At 41.6% G+C, this 18,165-nt stretch overlaps 1 protein-coding gene across 1 annotated transcript in view; it reads right to left on the minus strand.

Annotated features, from left to right (window-relative positions):
• Positions 1-18,165, minus strand: part of SH3RF2 (SH3 domain containing ring finger 2) — a 92,578-nt gene that overhangs the window by 31,147 nt on the left and 43,266 nt on the right. The window contains exons 3-4 of the mRNA XM_075009730.1: positions 17,924-18,019; positions 14,442-14,768 (exon numbers count right to left, since the gene is read on the minus strand). Of these exons, the coding sequence (XP_074865831.1) occupies positions 14,442-14,768; positions 17,924-18,019 (423 nt within the window). The remainder of the gene's footprint in view (positions 1-14,441; positions 14,769-17,923; positions 18,020-18,165) is intronic.

An 18,165-nucleotide genomic window follows, 5' to 3' on the forward strand; every position in this document is an offset into this window, starting at 1 on the left:
CCTGAGAGGCAGGGAGATTTTGTTCTCTCTCTTGTGCAGATGGGGAAGCTGAGGTCCATTGCATAGAGTGGTGGTGGAGAAGCTAGCATTGCTTCACATGGCACTGGATCTGCTCTGTGCATTTGGGGGGAGGGTTCTTTCTCCTGGGCTGTCAATTTCAAAGCCTTTCACAGGGACACAATTCATTTCAGAAAGAATAATAAAGAAGTTTGTGCTCTTGACCCTGAGCATACAAGGGTCTCATTTACTTAAGACACTCGTCTGTGATTCTTAAGCTTCACATAAGATGTTGCTCAGGAAGCTTTTTGTGATCCAGACCTCATATATAACAGCAGGACAGCAGAGCAGCAAACTAAAAAAGGTGATTTCACGTCTTTTTTTTTTTCTACCCTCCCAATTTCTACCTATGAAGTTAAGCTTTGTTTTTCCTCTCACGCTCTTTGTATTTGCAACACAGCATGCTTCAGAGATAGAGCTCTTGTGCTCCTGGTGGCTGGCATTCAAGTTGGCACACAGCACACAGCATCCTGGCACTTCTTCAAAGTCAGGACACAAGTAGCAGAGGGGAGGCGATAGGCAACCTTCATTAAAGAGTTTTAATTATAGCCTCCTTTTGCAGCTTTATAACTTGGTTGTAAACATTTACGCTGGGCTGAAACTAATACAAAGATCAGTTCATCTCACCACTGAAACTGAACCACTTGCAAACTGAAAAACAGAAGTCATATTGCACCATTGATGTGGCATGGTTTTTTTTCAGGAGGGCTAGTGAAAAATAGCTTCTGCAATTCTGCTGACATGGGAGAGTTTAGGTTTCCAGCATGCCTTTAAGCCTTTAATAAATTTGCTAGGCCACCTGGGCTCATGTTCTACTCTTGAGAAAAAGGTCAGAGGATCTTTAATGCTGCAAGTGGCCAGAGCTTCATCTAATCTCAAAAATAACAATTTCTTAGGAACATACCCAGGGCACTTGTTGAGTACTGACTTAAACGGAAGCACTGCTTACTGAGCTACCTACTCCATTCCCTGTAGCACATTAACCCTGGTTTTCAGTTCCTCTGTTCTGAGTTTTGGGTCTTGAGCAGAGTATATGTGTGTGTGGGCTGAAGGGTAGGAAGGGGTAGGTGCGAGGAACACAGCTAGCTGTAAGTCATCCTTTCTCTCTTTTTTTTTACTGAAGGCCTCGGGCAACTGCTCTGCCAAGCTGTCTCCAGCTGTTCTGTTTTATGACAGTTTCTCAGGTTTTCGACATTAGTTTTAGTTCTGGCCTGGACCGAAAGGAAAACCCTTTTGAAAATATTTTTGCAAAACAGAATTGACAAAACATCTGTGACTGGACTGAAAAGGTCAGGCTTTAATCTTTTTCTCTCTCAAGTCCACCGTGGACCTGAGAAACCATCCCATAGAATCCTATGTATGTTAATATTCTGGTTTTGACAAATGACTTCTTTTGAGGGGAAAAAAAAAAGTTTAAACAAAAAGTTTCCAACCAGCTGTAGGTAGAGAGCAGCCTCAGGGCTGTTGTAATCCTTTGTATGTTTGCTACCATAGGTCCCCTTTGCACCCTCGAAAACAGGATTTAATCGTGTCCTTTGCTGGCCCTCAGCCCATGTTGTCTCTTCAGCTCCTCTCATCTGTCCACAACATGCTATCCACACTGGGTGCTGATTTAAAGCCCTTATCAGGAGGTTCAGGAGGCCTTTTTAGCAGGTCATACTTGCTGGGGGCTCTTTCTGCCAATTTCCAACATAAAGTGGTCTTAGTGTAACTAAAGCCCTACATATTTGTATTACCAGTGATATAAAAGGTGGATGCTGCCATCACATTTCTTGAGCTCCCCTCTTTTCATTGACCTACTTGGCTAGCAGTGAAGGATAGTTGTGGTCTCTAGCTGAGTGCTCCCTGATGCTGCTACCACCAGACTTGCAAAGATAGGCTTGGCTGGGATCTGGAAATGAGCATTGTAGTTGAAGAAGAGATTCCTGTAGTTTCTTGTATTTTCTTGTGAGAGTGGGAGGGAAGGGCCAAGACCAGTTTCTGAGCAATGGCTTTTCTCAGTTTGGTGGATTTCACAACAGGCGGTGATGCTTACCACACGCCCAGGCAAAGTGGGCCAGAGTCTTTTACAACTGGCTTTGGCTCCCAGAGGGTGTGTGGCTTGGCAAGTGTAAAAGGAAAGGAGAGTGTTGCAGTGTGCCAACAATTACGAGTAATGGGAGGGGAGCTGATATGTGTGCCAGCTTCTCCCAGATCATTTCCGTGTATGGACTGAAATGAGTCTGACATGATTTTCCACAGAAAAGGTGTCAACGAGTCAGGTACAGCAGATTTTTGGTTAGTTGTATAGGTATCCAGTGGGGACTTTCAAATATAAGTTACTTTGTTGGTATGCCCCATGTTGTATCATCCCCACCACACCCCATCTTTGCTCTCAAGATACACATTTTTACTTAAAAGTGATTGGGATTAGGGACTGATCCTCTTCACACTATTCCAGCATCATCCAATCCCAGGGAGGCACCAAGGCAGTAATGGAGACAGACGGAATGACGAGGGATTTTTCTCTCATGCCTTTAATTTGGATTGAAATGCTCTTCCACCTCCATAATCCATCTGTTTATCAAGACAGGGAGTGAAAAGAGTATCTTTTCGGGGACTGAGAGTTTCCTTCTGAGCCATACTGTGGTTCTACTTGTTTATGAGGAGACACTACTAACGAATCTAGTAACCTTTCAATTTAAGGCAAATGGAGTATAATAAGACCTGTCCAAAAGGAAAAAAAAAAAAAAAAGGTGAGGAGAGAGGAAATCCCCGAATTTAGTGGAAAAAAGCAACAAATTTTTGTGAAGGTTTTCATTAACAATTTTCCTATTTTTAGACCACTTCAAACAATCATTTTTAATATTTATCTAAAGGATGGTGTCCTTGAGGGGGAAAAAGATATGATATGGTATATTTTTCCTTTACTCATATCTGGTTCTTTTCCCCCTTTATACTCTGCCCTGTTCCAAAATTGTTACAGAGATTGAGACCTTTCCCTCTGTGATCCCAGTCTCTGCTAACCCCTGGGAGCCTGACCACAGTCTAGCCTTTTAGTTTAAGATTCACAAGCCCACTATCTGGACTTCTGCTTGTGACTGTGTATAATATTAGATCGTTACCTCAAAGGCCAGCTTTCGCCAGAGAGCATATTTAGGACAACTTGTTCCTGCCTAGGATTGAGCAACTGCCCTGAAAGAGAAGAACTGTGAGCAACAGGGCTGGGAGATGCTGATGAGGGAAGTTTCTTTCACTGAAGGGAGAAAAGCTGCCTGTTGTAAGGCGTGGTGCCTCATGGCACTGAGTGCTCCTGGTATCTTTGTATTTCAAATGGGTGCCTCAGTGCAGACTTTCCCTTGCCCCCAGCAAGGGAGTATGTCTATCATGATGCATATCTCTCCAGCAGGCAACTCAGGCTGTTAGTGCTGATCATAACACTTTCACCCACTGCGTTTCAGATGGTGAATTTTTGCTTCATCTAAATAAACCCATCCTTCTTTTTTGATAGTAGGTTATGTAAGAACACCCACACTAGGGCAGACCAAAGGTCCATCCAGCGCAGTATCCCATTTTCCAACTGTGGCCAATGCCAGGTTCCCCGGGGGAATGAACTGACCAGACCAGATCAAGTGATCCATCCTGTCACTCATTTCCAGAGTTTTCTGGACTCATTGGAGGAAAACAGCTAGAAACTTCCAGCAGCAGTGAAAGAGGGAGAGATGAATTCCGTTCTGTCTTCTATCCTTTCTCCATCTTGTCTATCTGTAATATACTTACAGTCTGTCCACCTTTTAGGAGCTACGGCTTCTATCCAGGCTCTAACTCATCAGCTCACATTAGCCTCCCTTGGCACTCTACTCCAAGCAGCCCTTACCTCTTATTAAAGCCTTTCCTGACACAAAGCCAGACAACAAACTGACTCGAATGGCAGAACTTTTGAAAATCCCTCTGAGGTTCTTTATTGCTTACAATAGGGTATCAAGCGACTCACAACGTATCTATCCCCATCCATAGCTCAGCACCACTAGGTACAAAGACTTGGCAGTGGATTGAACAATATGGCAACTTCTAACAGGAAGCAAATGGCTGGTTCAAGGAGATGACACTTGAGATTCCTAGGTCAAAATAAGAGCTCTAAACTGTGCACTTAGACCTTTTTCTAGTTCCTGTAAATACGTAAGTTCCAATAACTTGCAGTACAGAAGACAGAGGTGATCAAATAATTGAAGCTGAAAACCTGTAAACAAAAATCTATTTGTTTTGAACCAAAATTGTGGGTTTTTTTTTGTTTTTTGTTTTTTATTCACTGGAAATAATGATGTTTGGATGTCAGACATTTGGGTAGAATAAAATTGACATTTTGAAATGAAACTGTATGTTTCTAAATGAAATGCCAGCATAGTTAGTTTAGAAAAGCCAGAATGAAGCATTTTTGGCTTATTTATTTATTTATTTATTTATTTTTATTCAGCCACAATGATTTGTTGAATTTGAACAGATTTATGAATGGTTTCAGTCACCGCCAAACTGCATTTTTGGGCTAATTTACTATTTGCTCTCAAAATCTCACCCATCTCTAACATTGGTGCCATCGAGGCATTTGACAGATTTGTAAGTGACTCCTTTACATGCAAAACAAAAAGCAGTCAAGTAGCACTTTAAAGACTAACAAAATGGTTTATTAGGTGAGCTTTCGTGGGACAGACCCACTTCTTCAGACCATATCCAGACCGGAACAGACTCAATATTTAAGACACAGAGAACCAAAAACAGTAAGCAAGGAGGACAAATCAGAAAAAGATAATCAAGGTGAGCAAATCAGAGAGTGGAGGGGTGGGGGGGAAGGTCAAGAATTAGATTGAGCCAAGTATGCAGACGAGCCCCTATAGTGACTCAGAAAGTTCCCATCACGATTTAAACCATGTGTTAATGTGCCGAATTTGAATATAAAAGCCAGCTCAGATGTTTCTCTTTCCAAAACGGTGCGATAATTCCTTTTCTGTAACACACATACCTTTAGGTCATTGACAGAATGCCCCATTCCATTAAAATGTTGAATAACTGGTTTGTGGATCTGGAGTGTTTTGATGTCTGTTTTGTGCCCATTGACCCTTTGTCTAAGGGAGTTAGAAGTCTGTCCAATATACAAAGCATCTGGGCATTGTTGGCACATGATGGTATATATGATGTTAGTAGAGGAGCATGAGAAAGTGCCCGTGATTCTGTGAGTAACCTGGTTAGGTCCAGTGATGGTATTTCCAGAGAAGATATGTGGACAAAGCTGGCAGTGGGCTTTGTTGCAGGGAAAGGTTCCAGGACTGGTATTCCTTGGGTATAGAGTGTGGCTGTTAGTGAGGATCCTCATGAGGTTGGGAGGTTGTCTGTAGGAGAGAACAGGCATGTCACCCAGGGCCTTCTGGAGTGTGGCATCCTGATTAAGGATAGGTTGTAGGTCTTTAATTGAGTCTGTTCTGGTCTGGCTATGGTCTGAAGAAGTGGGTCTGTCCCACGAAAGCTCACCTAATAAACCATTTTGCTAGTCTTTAAAGTGCAACTTGACTGCTTTTTGTTTTGATAGTGTATAGACTAACACGGCTTCCTCTTTGTTACTTTACATGCAGTGATTCCCAATCCAGAGGTGATGAGACAAGATGTATAATTTATAGGTTTTTTTTCCAGGGAGTGGGGCAGGTGCTGTCTGTAGAAAGGAGTAGATTAGATCAGTTTAAAGTCACCCATGGCTTTGATTCCTAAGGTTATGTCTAGATTGCAGGCTTCTGTTGACAAAACTTCTGTCGACATAAGTTTTGTCAAGAGAGCACGTGTCCAGACTGCAGATCTCTCAGAAGAGATCTTCTGGCTGGGAGCGTTCTGTTGGCATCCCTGCACACCTCATTCCACGAGGAAGAGGCATGTCTTGACAGGTGTTTTTTTTCTGACAATTGGCACCCTGTGGACAGGCCAAATGTTGGAAAAGCCTCTACTGACAGAACTGTCGGTAAAAGATATGCAAATCGTGCACCATGATTTGTGTATCTTCTGCCAACAGTTCCCCACAGTCTAGACACAGTCTTTGCCTGAAAATAGGCTTGTCGTCTAATGCAAGTTCATCTCCCCATCCACCACACACTGACCCCTGGATTTCTATTGCACCTTTATTTTAAGGAACTCAAGTACCTTACAAACCTTAATCAACCCTCAAGCACCCACGCAAGGCAGGGCAATATTATTATCCTCATTTTACATGTGAAGAGAGCTATAGACTTGAGAGTGTATGGTGGTGGAGAGGATTACGCTGCCATACACAGTGTTGGACCTGCCCTGTGCATCTGGGGATTCATTCACTTGGGCCAGCACATAGAAAAAATTTACATCCAACAGCAATATTGTATAGTAATAAAAGAATATATATGCTGCTACCTCATCTCCTTCCTGGAGATCATGAGAAATGTTGATCGTTGTGAGGCTACCTCAGCTGCATTGCACCTAGCCAAATACACTTCTAACAAAATGGAGTGAGGTTTTTTTTTGAAAATTCTAGTGTTTTTCACATACAATGCATATAACAGTTACAGGATTTCCCTAATATCTTCTCGTCTATTTTATATAATATATACAGTAAGAGCATAGCCCCACTAATTTTTTAGTTCCAATTAAAGCAAGAGGGTATGCTTTCGCAATGCCAACAGGTGGAACCAAATTTGGACCTCTGGAGTTTAATGCATGAGCCTCTACCACTTAAACTATAGGTTCTCAGCTAGGGCTATAGAGCAGAACTCATTATTTCTCTCTGAAAGAGGTCTAAGTGCCACTACATTGGAGAGTGAACCACACCCTGTAGGTGTATGAGTTACACTTTTATGGCCAGGTCTACAGTTGGCATGGAAGATCGAATGCTTAGGTTCGATCTTCCGAAGTGCTGTTTTGAACATGCATGAAACGGCGCATTCCAGGGTCAACGTCAACCTTGGAACTCCTTGCAAGCAGCAAGGATTAAGGAATGTCGGCGGGAGGAGCACTTCTGTTGACATTCTGCAGTGAGGACAAGGACCAGTGTCAATGGCAACAAAATTCATTTTAGGTATGCAGTTGGCGAACCTAATACTGTGCAGCAGCCGTTGACATCCCCAGTAAGTGTAGATGTAGCCTATATCTTCACTGCAAAACTAGCTATATTTTTTTTCAGTGAAATAGCTGTCTCAAGTTACCTACCTGGATGTACAGATAGACTTGGTTTTGCACTGAAGACAAAGCTGCAGTTTAGACTGTGTTAAAAAAAAAAGAGCTGGTGAAAGGGAAAATTAACCTGCTTGCGAAGAAACCTTCTGAAGCAGCAAATAAAAGTCTTGACAGATGGATCTCAGGCTTGCAATCAAGCACAACAATCCAAGGCAGGCACCCATCCAAGGCAGACTGTCACCAGCCTCTAAGAATGAACTGGGGAAATTGACAGGCCACTAGAAAGCAAATAACCTAAGCCACATGTCAGCCCAGGAATGCTTCAAGTCAAGCACCTTTTTGACCTTAATGCTTCCATTTCAGTAAGTGATCCTCTAAAATGTTGGGGAGGAAGGGGATTCTGAGCAAGAGTTTGGGTCCATCCTAAGTGAATAAATTTCAAGACTTAGCAGCTCTACTGTTATCTGTCACTTAAAACATGGATCAGAACAGTCTCAGGTTTGTGCAAAGTTTGCATCCCAGTCAGATTTTGACTTTGGTGATGGGGGCTAATTTTGTGTCCTCTTTTGGCATATTGAAATTCCAAACAAAATATTTCACCTGGTTCCCCATGGCCAACTGAACAAATATTCATGGACTACTAATGCCTGGGGCTGCCAATACAGATGGGATGGAGGATGCTAAGGAAGTCTATTAGAATTTCCTGTAGAGTACCCCACAAGCACAGGGTTCCCTGTAAGCTGAGAGCATGGGTGGACACCCAGGAGACATTCAGGTGCTGTGCAGCTGATTGGCGGAGTGCCCATAACATCCACAGCTGGCAGCATGTGTTTCTATTGGTGGTGCACATCTATACATGCCTTGGTGCACATAACATTTATTGCACCCCTGGATGGAAAAAGTTAGAGGGAACCCTACAAGGAAGTGGGGCCTGTTTTAATTTTGTTGGATTTACCTTTAGGAGAAGTATCTAGGCTCCTTGTTTTGATGGAGCCCAGTACTTGACATGATGCCAGTGCTGCTGTTTAGTGTGTGAACTCTTGATGAAAGTACTTTTGGTTTATTTCACAGCAACTTGCACAGAGATGATGTTGCAACGTACAAACTGGTGGTTTGGGTTTTTTTTTTTTTTGGTTCTAATGTTAAAATTCAGCCAATTAGAATAGACCATACCATTTGTAAAATGTCATCTCTAATTGGAATAAATCTGTGCCCTGTTTTAGGGGCAGCTCCTCGTACATGTCATCAGGTCTTGCCTGTAGCCTTGGTGTGACATCACTTATCTCAAATAGTGGGCTGGGAATACAGGGAGCATTGTATTAGGCAGTGTTCCAGTGTTTGCTTAGGCTCTCTGCATTCATATTTGGGGCATTTGTTGGTTGTATTGTCACCAGTCTTTGCTATGCCAGCTCCAGTTCAGTTCAGAGTACCTAGTGTTTTCTCTCAAGGTCAGTGCCTAGCTGAAGTTGTTCTAATAGGAATTGGTTGTCCGGGATCACTGGCATCTCTAGCCATTTTTTTTGTATGGCATCCTTCCACAGTGATATTCTGGAGAAAGGGATTTTCAGAGGCAAAGCTTCTTTTGGTTGGTGGAATATGTCTATGCAGTGGACGTGCTGGATCATGCATCTGTTCTGGTCTCTCCTTTCTGTTGAAGGCATTGTGCCTCACAGATGCCTGTGTAATCCTTGAAAGGTAATATAGGCACTGTGTATGTGTGTGTGTGTGTGTGTGTGTGTGGCGGGGGGAGTGTTTCAGTTTCTGTGATGATCCTACGGGATTCATTGAGTTCAGTATCAGTTTTGTGTACATGGTTTGTCTGTGACCAGAATGGGGCATGCTACTCTGCAATGGAATCACACAGGGTGAGTGAGACTCTGCTCACAGTACTTCAGGGTCAGCTTCCCATTTTGTGTTGGCTGTTTCTGGAATACAGTTCCTAGAGTTCACTTTTTTCGGCTTCTTGATTACTTCTTCCAATATTGAATATTTACTGAATCAGGTGAACTAGAGAGGAAGGTTTAAAGGACTGTTGACCTCTGAATAGTGACAACATAAACAATGGCTCCTTCTAAATCCACCAGTATGCTGAGAAAATTACCTGATCACTTTACTGGTAGAAATATGATTTTACATCACTCAGCATATCCAGGAAGGACTTCCCTGGGAGTTCAGTTCCTTTTGGGGCAACATCAACAGACTGGCTTATTGAGTTTCAGTCAATTCCACCTCTGCAAACCTATTGCAGGGCCTCATAGCTGCATAGATTAATTGGCTTTCAGATCTCTTATTACTGATTATATGCAAAAGGGAAAGAACCTTGCATGGGTCTCAGATCCCAGGTTGAGTTTGTAGGAGAATCCCCACTCACCCATTTCTTTATTGCAAACAGAATATGCAATGAAGTATGCAATAAACACCTTCTCCCAACCATATGCTGCCTTTTGTTCACAGTCAGCTGTCGGGACACAGTCTCACTTTAGAAGATGCACTGATGACCACCATTTCAAAAGTATTTGCTCAACATACTGATCTAACCATCAAATTTTATCTACAACTTTCACTGTCACAATTCATGACATTGACACAAATAGAGGAAATATGCTAGTAAAATTTGCGAAAGACACAAAGTTGGGGGTATTGCCAATATGGAGGAGGATTGGATAATCATACAAGAAGATAAGGAGGACCTTGGGGTCTATTACAGGAGTGGGTCAGTAAGGTGGGTGAAGTTCTGTGGCCTGCCATGTGCAGGAGGTCACAGTAGATGGTTCCTTCTGGCCTTGAAAAGTTATGAATCTGTCTATAAAACTTTGAATTTGTATTATATCCAGGTGGCTTATCTACCATAATAGTCTACCAGACATGAAAGTCCTTGCTGGGAAGCTCTTTCTGGAACAAAATTACTTATCCCTTTTGCAGCTGTCAAGTGTAGTTAATATCAGAGATCAGTCAGCAATGAAACAGTGGATGCAGAACTAGAAAGCCAACACTAACTGCAATTTCAGATCTGAGTGCATAGGCAGATCCAAACTTTGCACCTCAGACTTGTTCCAGCAAATGTCACAGCCCCAAACCCAGAAAGGAGCTAAAGAAACAAAACCCACAACCTTTCTCTTAAACTCTCCTTTCTAAAACAAACACCAATCAAACTGACCTGCTAGGAATTAAGGCTGATTTAGAAAAAAGCCAATACAGAGCCGTTACAAGGCAGCAAGGTAACATATGTGGTCTATGGCTTATGCTTTTCACAGTAGCTCACAGTGAGACATTCTTCAGTGAAATGACACTGGATTTATAAGCTGTGATACAATTTCAGTTGAATTATGATCCAACTGCAAAGCTTTACTTTCTCTCAGAAAAACATCTCTAGCATCCAAAGCACTGCGGAAGGTGATGCGAAGCACAAAATGCCTGCTGTTTTTTCTTGCATAGCCACTGCACTACCAAGAACTGGTTCAATGCTTATCTGGGGCTACCTTGATTATGAAACATGCCATATAAATCTTAACAGCCCCTTTTTCTTCTCAGATGATCCATAAACAAGCAGGGTGGTGACCTTTCACCAGAGAGTGAGGGTTTTGGGACATCTGGCCTCCTTAAAAAGTAGAGGTCTTATTCTGAAAAGTATACTTTAATAACACTGTTATATCATTACAATCCAAAACTTAGTCTGTCTTGGGACAATCTTAGGGTAAGGTGTGTAAGGTGGCAAGGCTTTCTAGGCTATGTCTACAGGGCAGGCACTATCTTTGGATATGACAGCATCCTGAAATAGCTGCCTGCTTCTAAGAAATGCACACATTCTCTTTCAGGGCAGGTTTTGAGATAACAGGTGCGCTACTCCAGCATCCCTGAACTCCTCCTTGCAATATCATCAACAACCATGGGCTCAGCGCTCATTGGTGTCTGCCTCCCTCTCTATTTCCTTCCATTTTCCCCTGTCCAGTGTGGAGTGGCTTAGTTTCTGTAGACTAGCTCCACACCAATCTACTATATCATCTACCCATTGTCTGTAGGGTCTGCCTTTCCTCATTAGCAATATGTCAGCCTCCAAGTCATAGTTTCCTACTAGATTTTAGCTAGTAAGATACAGGATTTCATACTTTCTCCAGCTTGTATAGTGAAAAAGGGTAGTTAGTTTGTCTACACAGCAAATAAAAAAAAACAATGGTATTTGGAGATAGGAAATAGGAAGGAAGATCAGTGTAGATGGGATCGAACTAGAGAACATAGAGAAGTTCACATATCTGGGGAGCAACATAACATATGATCTAAACTGTAAGAAGGAAATTGTGACTAGAATAGTGAAAGCAAGAGCGGGTTTGAAGGTGATGGATAAGATCTGGAAAAGCAAAGCCATTAGCTTAGGAATGAAGCTGAGCGTCTTGAAGACGTGTGTATTCAGCAGCATGTTGTACGGATGTGAGATGGGTGATAACGAAAGATTCGAAAAGAAGAATATTAGCATTTGAGAGGAGTTGTTATAGAAAGATGCTGAGAATAGGATGGATGCAGAAGGTCACCAACGAGAAATTATATAGGAAAATACAGCTGAAAGAGAACCTACTGCAGAAGGTTATACAACAGAAGTTACAGCTATTTGGGCATATGTGCAGAATGAATGATGAACAAAAAATCAAGACTCTGGTATTCAGCCGAATGGATGATTCAAATAGGAGAGGCAGACCCCACAGAGAATGGGTAGATGATATAGCAGATTGGTGTGGAGCTAGCATAAAGAAACTAAGCCACTCCGTGCTGGACATGGAAAGGTGGAAGGAAATAGCAAGAGAGGCATCAGACACCAACACACACTGAGCCCCTGGTTGTTGTTGGTGATGACGATGATATGCAGCAAATCAGTGTGTGGCAAACCAGGGTGTGAATATATTCTAGTTCCGTGGTGACCAATCAGTTCTGAGCAAATTAGCTGCATTAGTCTGAAAATATATTTAGTGTTCAAGACAATTAGTCACACTCTACCAGATAAATACCCACATGTGGCTAGTGTGGTGGACACCATGACTGTTGGTGCACTAACAGGCTATCTGGATGCTGCCACAACACATAAAAGTTCCATTTGTGTTTCAATCTCCTGATTCAAACAGGGGTACATCCAACAAGAGTTTGTGAAAACCCACTGCAGAATATTTAGTGTAGTGTCCACACAGTGAGTTAGAGAGTGCGCTAGTAGGGTGGGTCTACACAGCAAAGTTATTTTGAAATAACGACTGCTATTTCGAAATAACTTCGCTAGCACCCACACAATGCAATTGCTATTTTGAAATATCTCTCCCTTCCTTAAAGGTTCATAACATTCTATTAGCTTTTTGACTGCCACTGCACAGTGAGTGGATGTTTTCAGAGAATCATCAACAATGACTCCAAGATCTCTTACTTGAGTAGTAACTGTTAATTTAGAACCCATCATTTTATATATTTAGATGGGATTATATCTTCCAGTGTGCATTACTTTGCATTTATCAACACTGAATGTCATCAACCATTTTGTTGCCCAGTAACCCAGTTTTGCGAGATCCTTTTGTAGCTCTTCTCAGTCTGTTTTGGATATAACTACCCTGAGTAGTTTATATCATCTGCAGATTTTGCGACCTTCCTGTTTACCTTTTTTCCTAGATAATCTATGAATATGTTGAATAGTCCTGGTCCCAGGACAGACCCCTAAGGGATACCACTATTAACTTCTTTCCATTCTGAAAAATGACCATTTATTCCTACCCTTTGTTTCTTCTCATTTAACCAGTTACTGGACCTTTCCTCTTATCTCATGACAGATTGTCAAATGCTTTTTGAAAATCTAAGTACACTGTATCTACTGGATGCACCTTGTCCACAAGCTTGTCAGTCCCCTCGAAGAATTCTAGAAGATTGCAGATGCATGACTTCATTTCACAGAATCCATGCTGACTTTTTCCCAACAAATTATGTTCATCTGTATGTCTGACAATTCTGTTCTTTACAATATTTTCAACCAGTTTGCTTGGTTCTGAAGTCAGGGTTACCTGACTGTAATTGCCAGGATCACTTCTGGAGCCCTTTTTAAAAACTGGTGGCACATTAGTTATCCTCCAGTCATTTGGTACAAAAGCTGATTAAAATGACAGACATTTCAGTGAATAAATACATAAAAAGAGTTTACATTTGATGTTAAGGCAGAGACATGAGAGGAGCCCACTAAAACAATTACCCCCTAGAAGACCCCAAAGGATCGGCAGCTTTTTCATTAACCTAGCTGGGCTTTCAACTCTTCATTAAACATGCTAATTTGAGTTCTGACTTTTCAGGGTCTACCTCTCTGGGACTAACCTCCAAGTAAAGAAATTCTAGGGGAAAAATCCTGGCCTCTTTCAAGTTAAGGGCAAAACTTCAGTGGTCCAGAATATCATCATAGCAGTTCAGGCAGAAAAGGGAACACAGAAAGCAAGCTCTTAAATGGGTCAACAGTAACATTTATGCAAGCGCGTACCAATTCTTGCAACCTGAGGCTGTATGACTGTCTAGAAACATCAGTGAAATATCAGCTCGGAACTCTACCCATCAGTATTTTTTAATTTTACCTTCTATTTTACTTATGCACATGCATATTGGTATGGTACACATTTCTCTGCAAATAAACTGGGGCTTAGTTTGTTGCCTAAGGACTGCACTTTCCATGACAGACTTTTCAAAGTGGAAAGTCTTTTATTTGTTAAGAAAACCCTCTTTCTTCTGCCTCTGCAGCCTGCTAAAACAATGTAGGCATTGTGATCATTTAATCTCTCCTTTTATGAGTCACATTGACTCTCGTGACTCAGGAGCAGAGCTTTCAATTTCTAAAGGAGGGAGGAAGTCCCTGACTTCATAGATGACATACTGTCTTGTAGGCATTGCTAGTGCTGGTGTTTCATCTCCCTGTCCTTCTGGCTTTTTTAAAAACACGAATCCCTTAAAAGGAGTCTTTTTATGTTTTATCATCTTCCAGTAGTAGTCAAAAAAGGATCTGAGTTCCGCTAAGCTGTGGCAGGGAGTTTAAACCATTACAGATATAAATCTTCAGAAGTCTTAAAGTGCTGTCTAACGCTAATTTGAGCTTTGGCTTTTCATGTTGCTATCTGCACAGAGGAAAAAAATATTTTCACCTAGAATTTACTCTTCCATCTCTTATTTGAGCAAACAATATGCGTGCTCCACAATCAACAATGTGAATGGCTTTTATTTACCTGGACAGGGGTGCCATAGGGGAATTCCACTTTCTCACTGTTCTGGGTTGCCACAATTGGGTTACTGGAGCTGATGAGCACCGGTGAGCTAATTTCCAGGGTCTGCCGCTCTGCAGGTGAATGGACTATCCTGTTGAGGGTATTCAAGGCAGTCGTGATGGAGAATGGCCTCAGGCTCTTCCTCTTAGGTTCTGACCCCCTGCGGAAGGTTGGTGACTCTGTGCTTTTCACTCTGGGAGAGGCTGACCGTAAGGGTGATGAATATTTCAATGTGGAGGATCGGTGGCTTTTCTTTGCCTGTAGAAGTTGTCTTGCAGTCATGTTTGGCTGGGGCAGAAAGAAGAGAAGTATGATGGCACCATCTCATTCGTGAAGCTTTGCATAGACTCTAAACCTAGTGAGCATAGACCCACATTTTATATCTCCTCCTAACAAGGAGCAGAGCTGAGTGCAGGTCTACACTATGAGGAAATATTGCCTATGGTGTGCAACTCCAGATAGGTGAATAGAGTAGCTGGAGTCAACGAACATAAGGTCAAGTTGCCCTGTGGTTTCGACTGTAGAGGGTTGATGGGAGAAACTCTCCTGTTGACTTCTCTTACACTTCTCATTCCATCAGAGTACCAGGGTTGAAAAGAGTGATCAATGGTTGATTTAATGAATCTTTACTAGACCCGCTAAATTAACCCCTGGTGAATTGATAACCACAGTGCCAATCTTCGGGACGGGGCTGGGATTGGATCACCTCTCCCCTAGCTGTGGCAGGTTTGGTGCTGGACTAGGATGGGACCGGACCAGGGCTGTTTCTCCTCTGGCTGCATGTAGGTTCTCTTCGCACCTGTGCAGCACTAAATAGGCCACTGTATGGCTGCTCAGCTTACAGGGAACTTAAGGGCAGAATCAGACACTCAGTTTGTATAGCAACTAAGGACATGTCAACAAATTTAGTGGTGCAGAGGCATGGGGGAAGACTCTCCATGTTGACGGGAGAGAGCTCTCCTGTCGGCAAAATAAAATCACTCCATGAACAGAAGCTCTCCTGCCAACTGCCCAGTTCATACCTGTGCTTATGTTGGTGTAACCTCCGTCGCTCAGGGTAGTTTATTCACGCCCTGGGCAATGTAAGTTCTGCTGCTATAAACTACAGCGGAGAAATAGCATCTCTTTCAACTGGGTTTCTTTAAAACTGCTGAGCATGTCAATATTAATAGTAAAGGGCGTGAGGTGCCAATTTTTCTTATCACAATGGCTGCCAGAGAAATTAATCATGATTTACTGCTCACATTAAAGAATTGCCAAACTATGAGATTCTCACCCACTCTTTTGAAGCGGTATGTCTAATGCCTAGGATGAAAAATAATCAATCTAGCATGGAATAAGTAATTGCCCCTATGGTATCATCATTTCAGAGCATAAGTTGTTTTCATATTCACTCCTCCTCAATCCTAGACACTTTATTGAAATAAAGTTTAAAATAGGTTGTCTCGTGTATGTGTGCGTGCACATGAGATATATGTTAGACTTATCTTTAAGTACTTACAGAAATAACAGAGTTATAGATAATATTGCTATTTGTGTCAGTAATTAAAAATGAGTCTAAAACCAAAACAATTTATTTGAATTACCTTAACACTAGGGCTATGTCTAGACTAGAGGGATTTGTCGGCAGAAGTTCTAGTCAGAATATATCTTCCAACAAAACATCTGTTGACAGATCACAGCCAGACCACAGGGCACATCGAAAGAGTGATCTGCTCTGTCGACAGAACGTGTCCAGCTTGCCCAGCTGCTATCTCAGCAAACCAGCTGACTGGAAGCACTGCGGGTAGGGTTGCTCGGTGTCCTGGAAGCCCCTTCTGTTGACAGAAGGCCCCCCTGGAATGTCCAGACCAGCTTTATGTTGTCAGATCTCTATGGACAGAGGCAGTCTTCCTAGTGGCGAGTGGGGCACAGCTGTTGGCAAAAGGGCTGCCTTCTGTTAACTTAGTGTCGGCAGAACACCCATAGGAATCTGGACGCTCTGCACGTTTTGTTAACAAAACAGCTGTTTTGCTGACAAAACCCTTTAGTCTAGACATAGCCTATGCGACTACTTAAAGCAGAAACTAGCTCCATGTAATTTGCCAAGGGCCATAATTGATTTATTCCAGCTAATGCCAGATTAAGTGATTACTTGAGTTGAAATTATTGTAGGAAATGGAGACCTTTTAAAAGATCCATTAGAAGATTAAGATTTTTACTAGTGTCTGTCTATAAAGTATTTGTGGAATATGTACTGTCTTCTGTAATTTATTTAATATTATCTCCATTTGTATCTTGGTATTTTGATTTGTGTGTGCCATTTACAGTTGATAGCCCACATTAAACTTTACGGATATCATTGATGACTAAATCAGTATTAAATAAAAAATGTTGTGAAGAGGGAAACACTAGCTGACCAGGAAGATTGAGAATACAATACACAGCCCTCTCTAACGCTCTACGTTGAATTTCAGGGTGGTTGGTAGTGACTTAAGGCTGTTACTTTCTGAAGAATATTTTGTGCTATATGGAAAATCAGTGGGTTGATCTCACTGCAGTTTTTAATGGAAATAGAAACCACTGTTTGAAAATGTAGAAGAAGAATTCAAAATATTTAATACATTTCAACTGGCACTCTATTGTTTAACAGTGCTTGTTAAAATTGTTTTAATTTTTTAAATTGTGATTAATTTTTTGAATTAACCATGTGAGTTTAATATGACTAGTCAGCAGCTCAACTATTTTGCCAAAAATTTATCAAGGAATGAAAATAGCATTTTTTGGATTTTTTTTGACAAACAATATATTTGAAACAAAATTTTGAGAAATATTTGAAAATGTCATTTTGATGGTGGTAGGGGAGCAACACTCTTACATTTCTCCCACTGGACATAATTAGAGGGACAATAAAATCAAATAACTTGTCTCCCTTAAAATAAAAACAAACACAAAACAAAATATAATGAATAATTTTGAAGAATTTCACTTTTTTCAATTTTTGATCAAAAATGAAATTTTTTGAACATTTTTTAATGAAAGTGTTCAGCTTGATTGAAAGGGTTCCCCCCATCAAAACAGAATATTAGTGCAAATTTTTCAACTGCCACTAATTATTAACATCACGAAACCCATCATAGCTCATGTCACCCACACCTTTATTTATAGTGTCAGCAAAATGCCGAAGACAGAATAGGACATGAAGACTGAATTACGCCTTCATTGGTAGTTGTGGTCCCTCCCAATCATAGTGACAGGGCAGTGTCTGAGAGTATTTCCCTGGCTGCACCCATCTTGCTTCACTTCTAAAGTCACTTAAATGAGATTGACACAAACCAGAAAATTCCTTCTAGAATCATGAATCACATGTGGAGCTTTGTTCAGAATGCTTGGAGTGAATACAGGTTTCAGCTGGGTACAGTGGTAATGGATTAAATAAGTGGTTTTGAATGTGCTGTACGTACCTCCACAAACAAGATGGGGAAGATCCCTGTTTTATCACCTAACTTGCCTTCTGCCCAATTTTCATCAAGTCTGCTAATCACGGTGATGATATCACCCTGCAAAGCAGAAGTACATTGTTAGCAACCTTCCAACTGGGACAGGCAGATAGTGAGGGTGAAGATGGGTTTGACCTGTAATTGATGCAAAGCAAAATCATTAAGCTGCCTGACTGGCATATCCCTTGCAGAGAACACAGGTCTTC

Source organism: Carettochelys insculpta, chromosome 15 (assembly GCF_033958435.1).
Source record: "Carettochelys insculpta isolate YL-2023 chromosome 15, ASM3395843v1, whole genome shotgun sequence".
NCBI classification, from domain to species: Eukaryota; Metazoa; Chordata; order Testudines; family Carettochelyidae; genus Carettochelys; species Carettochelys insculpta.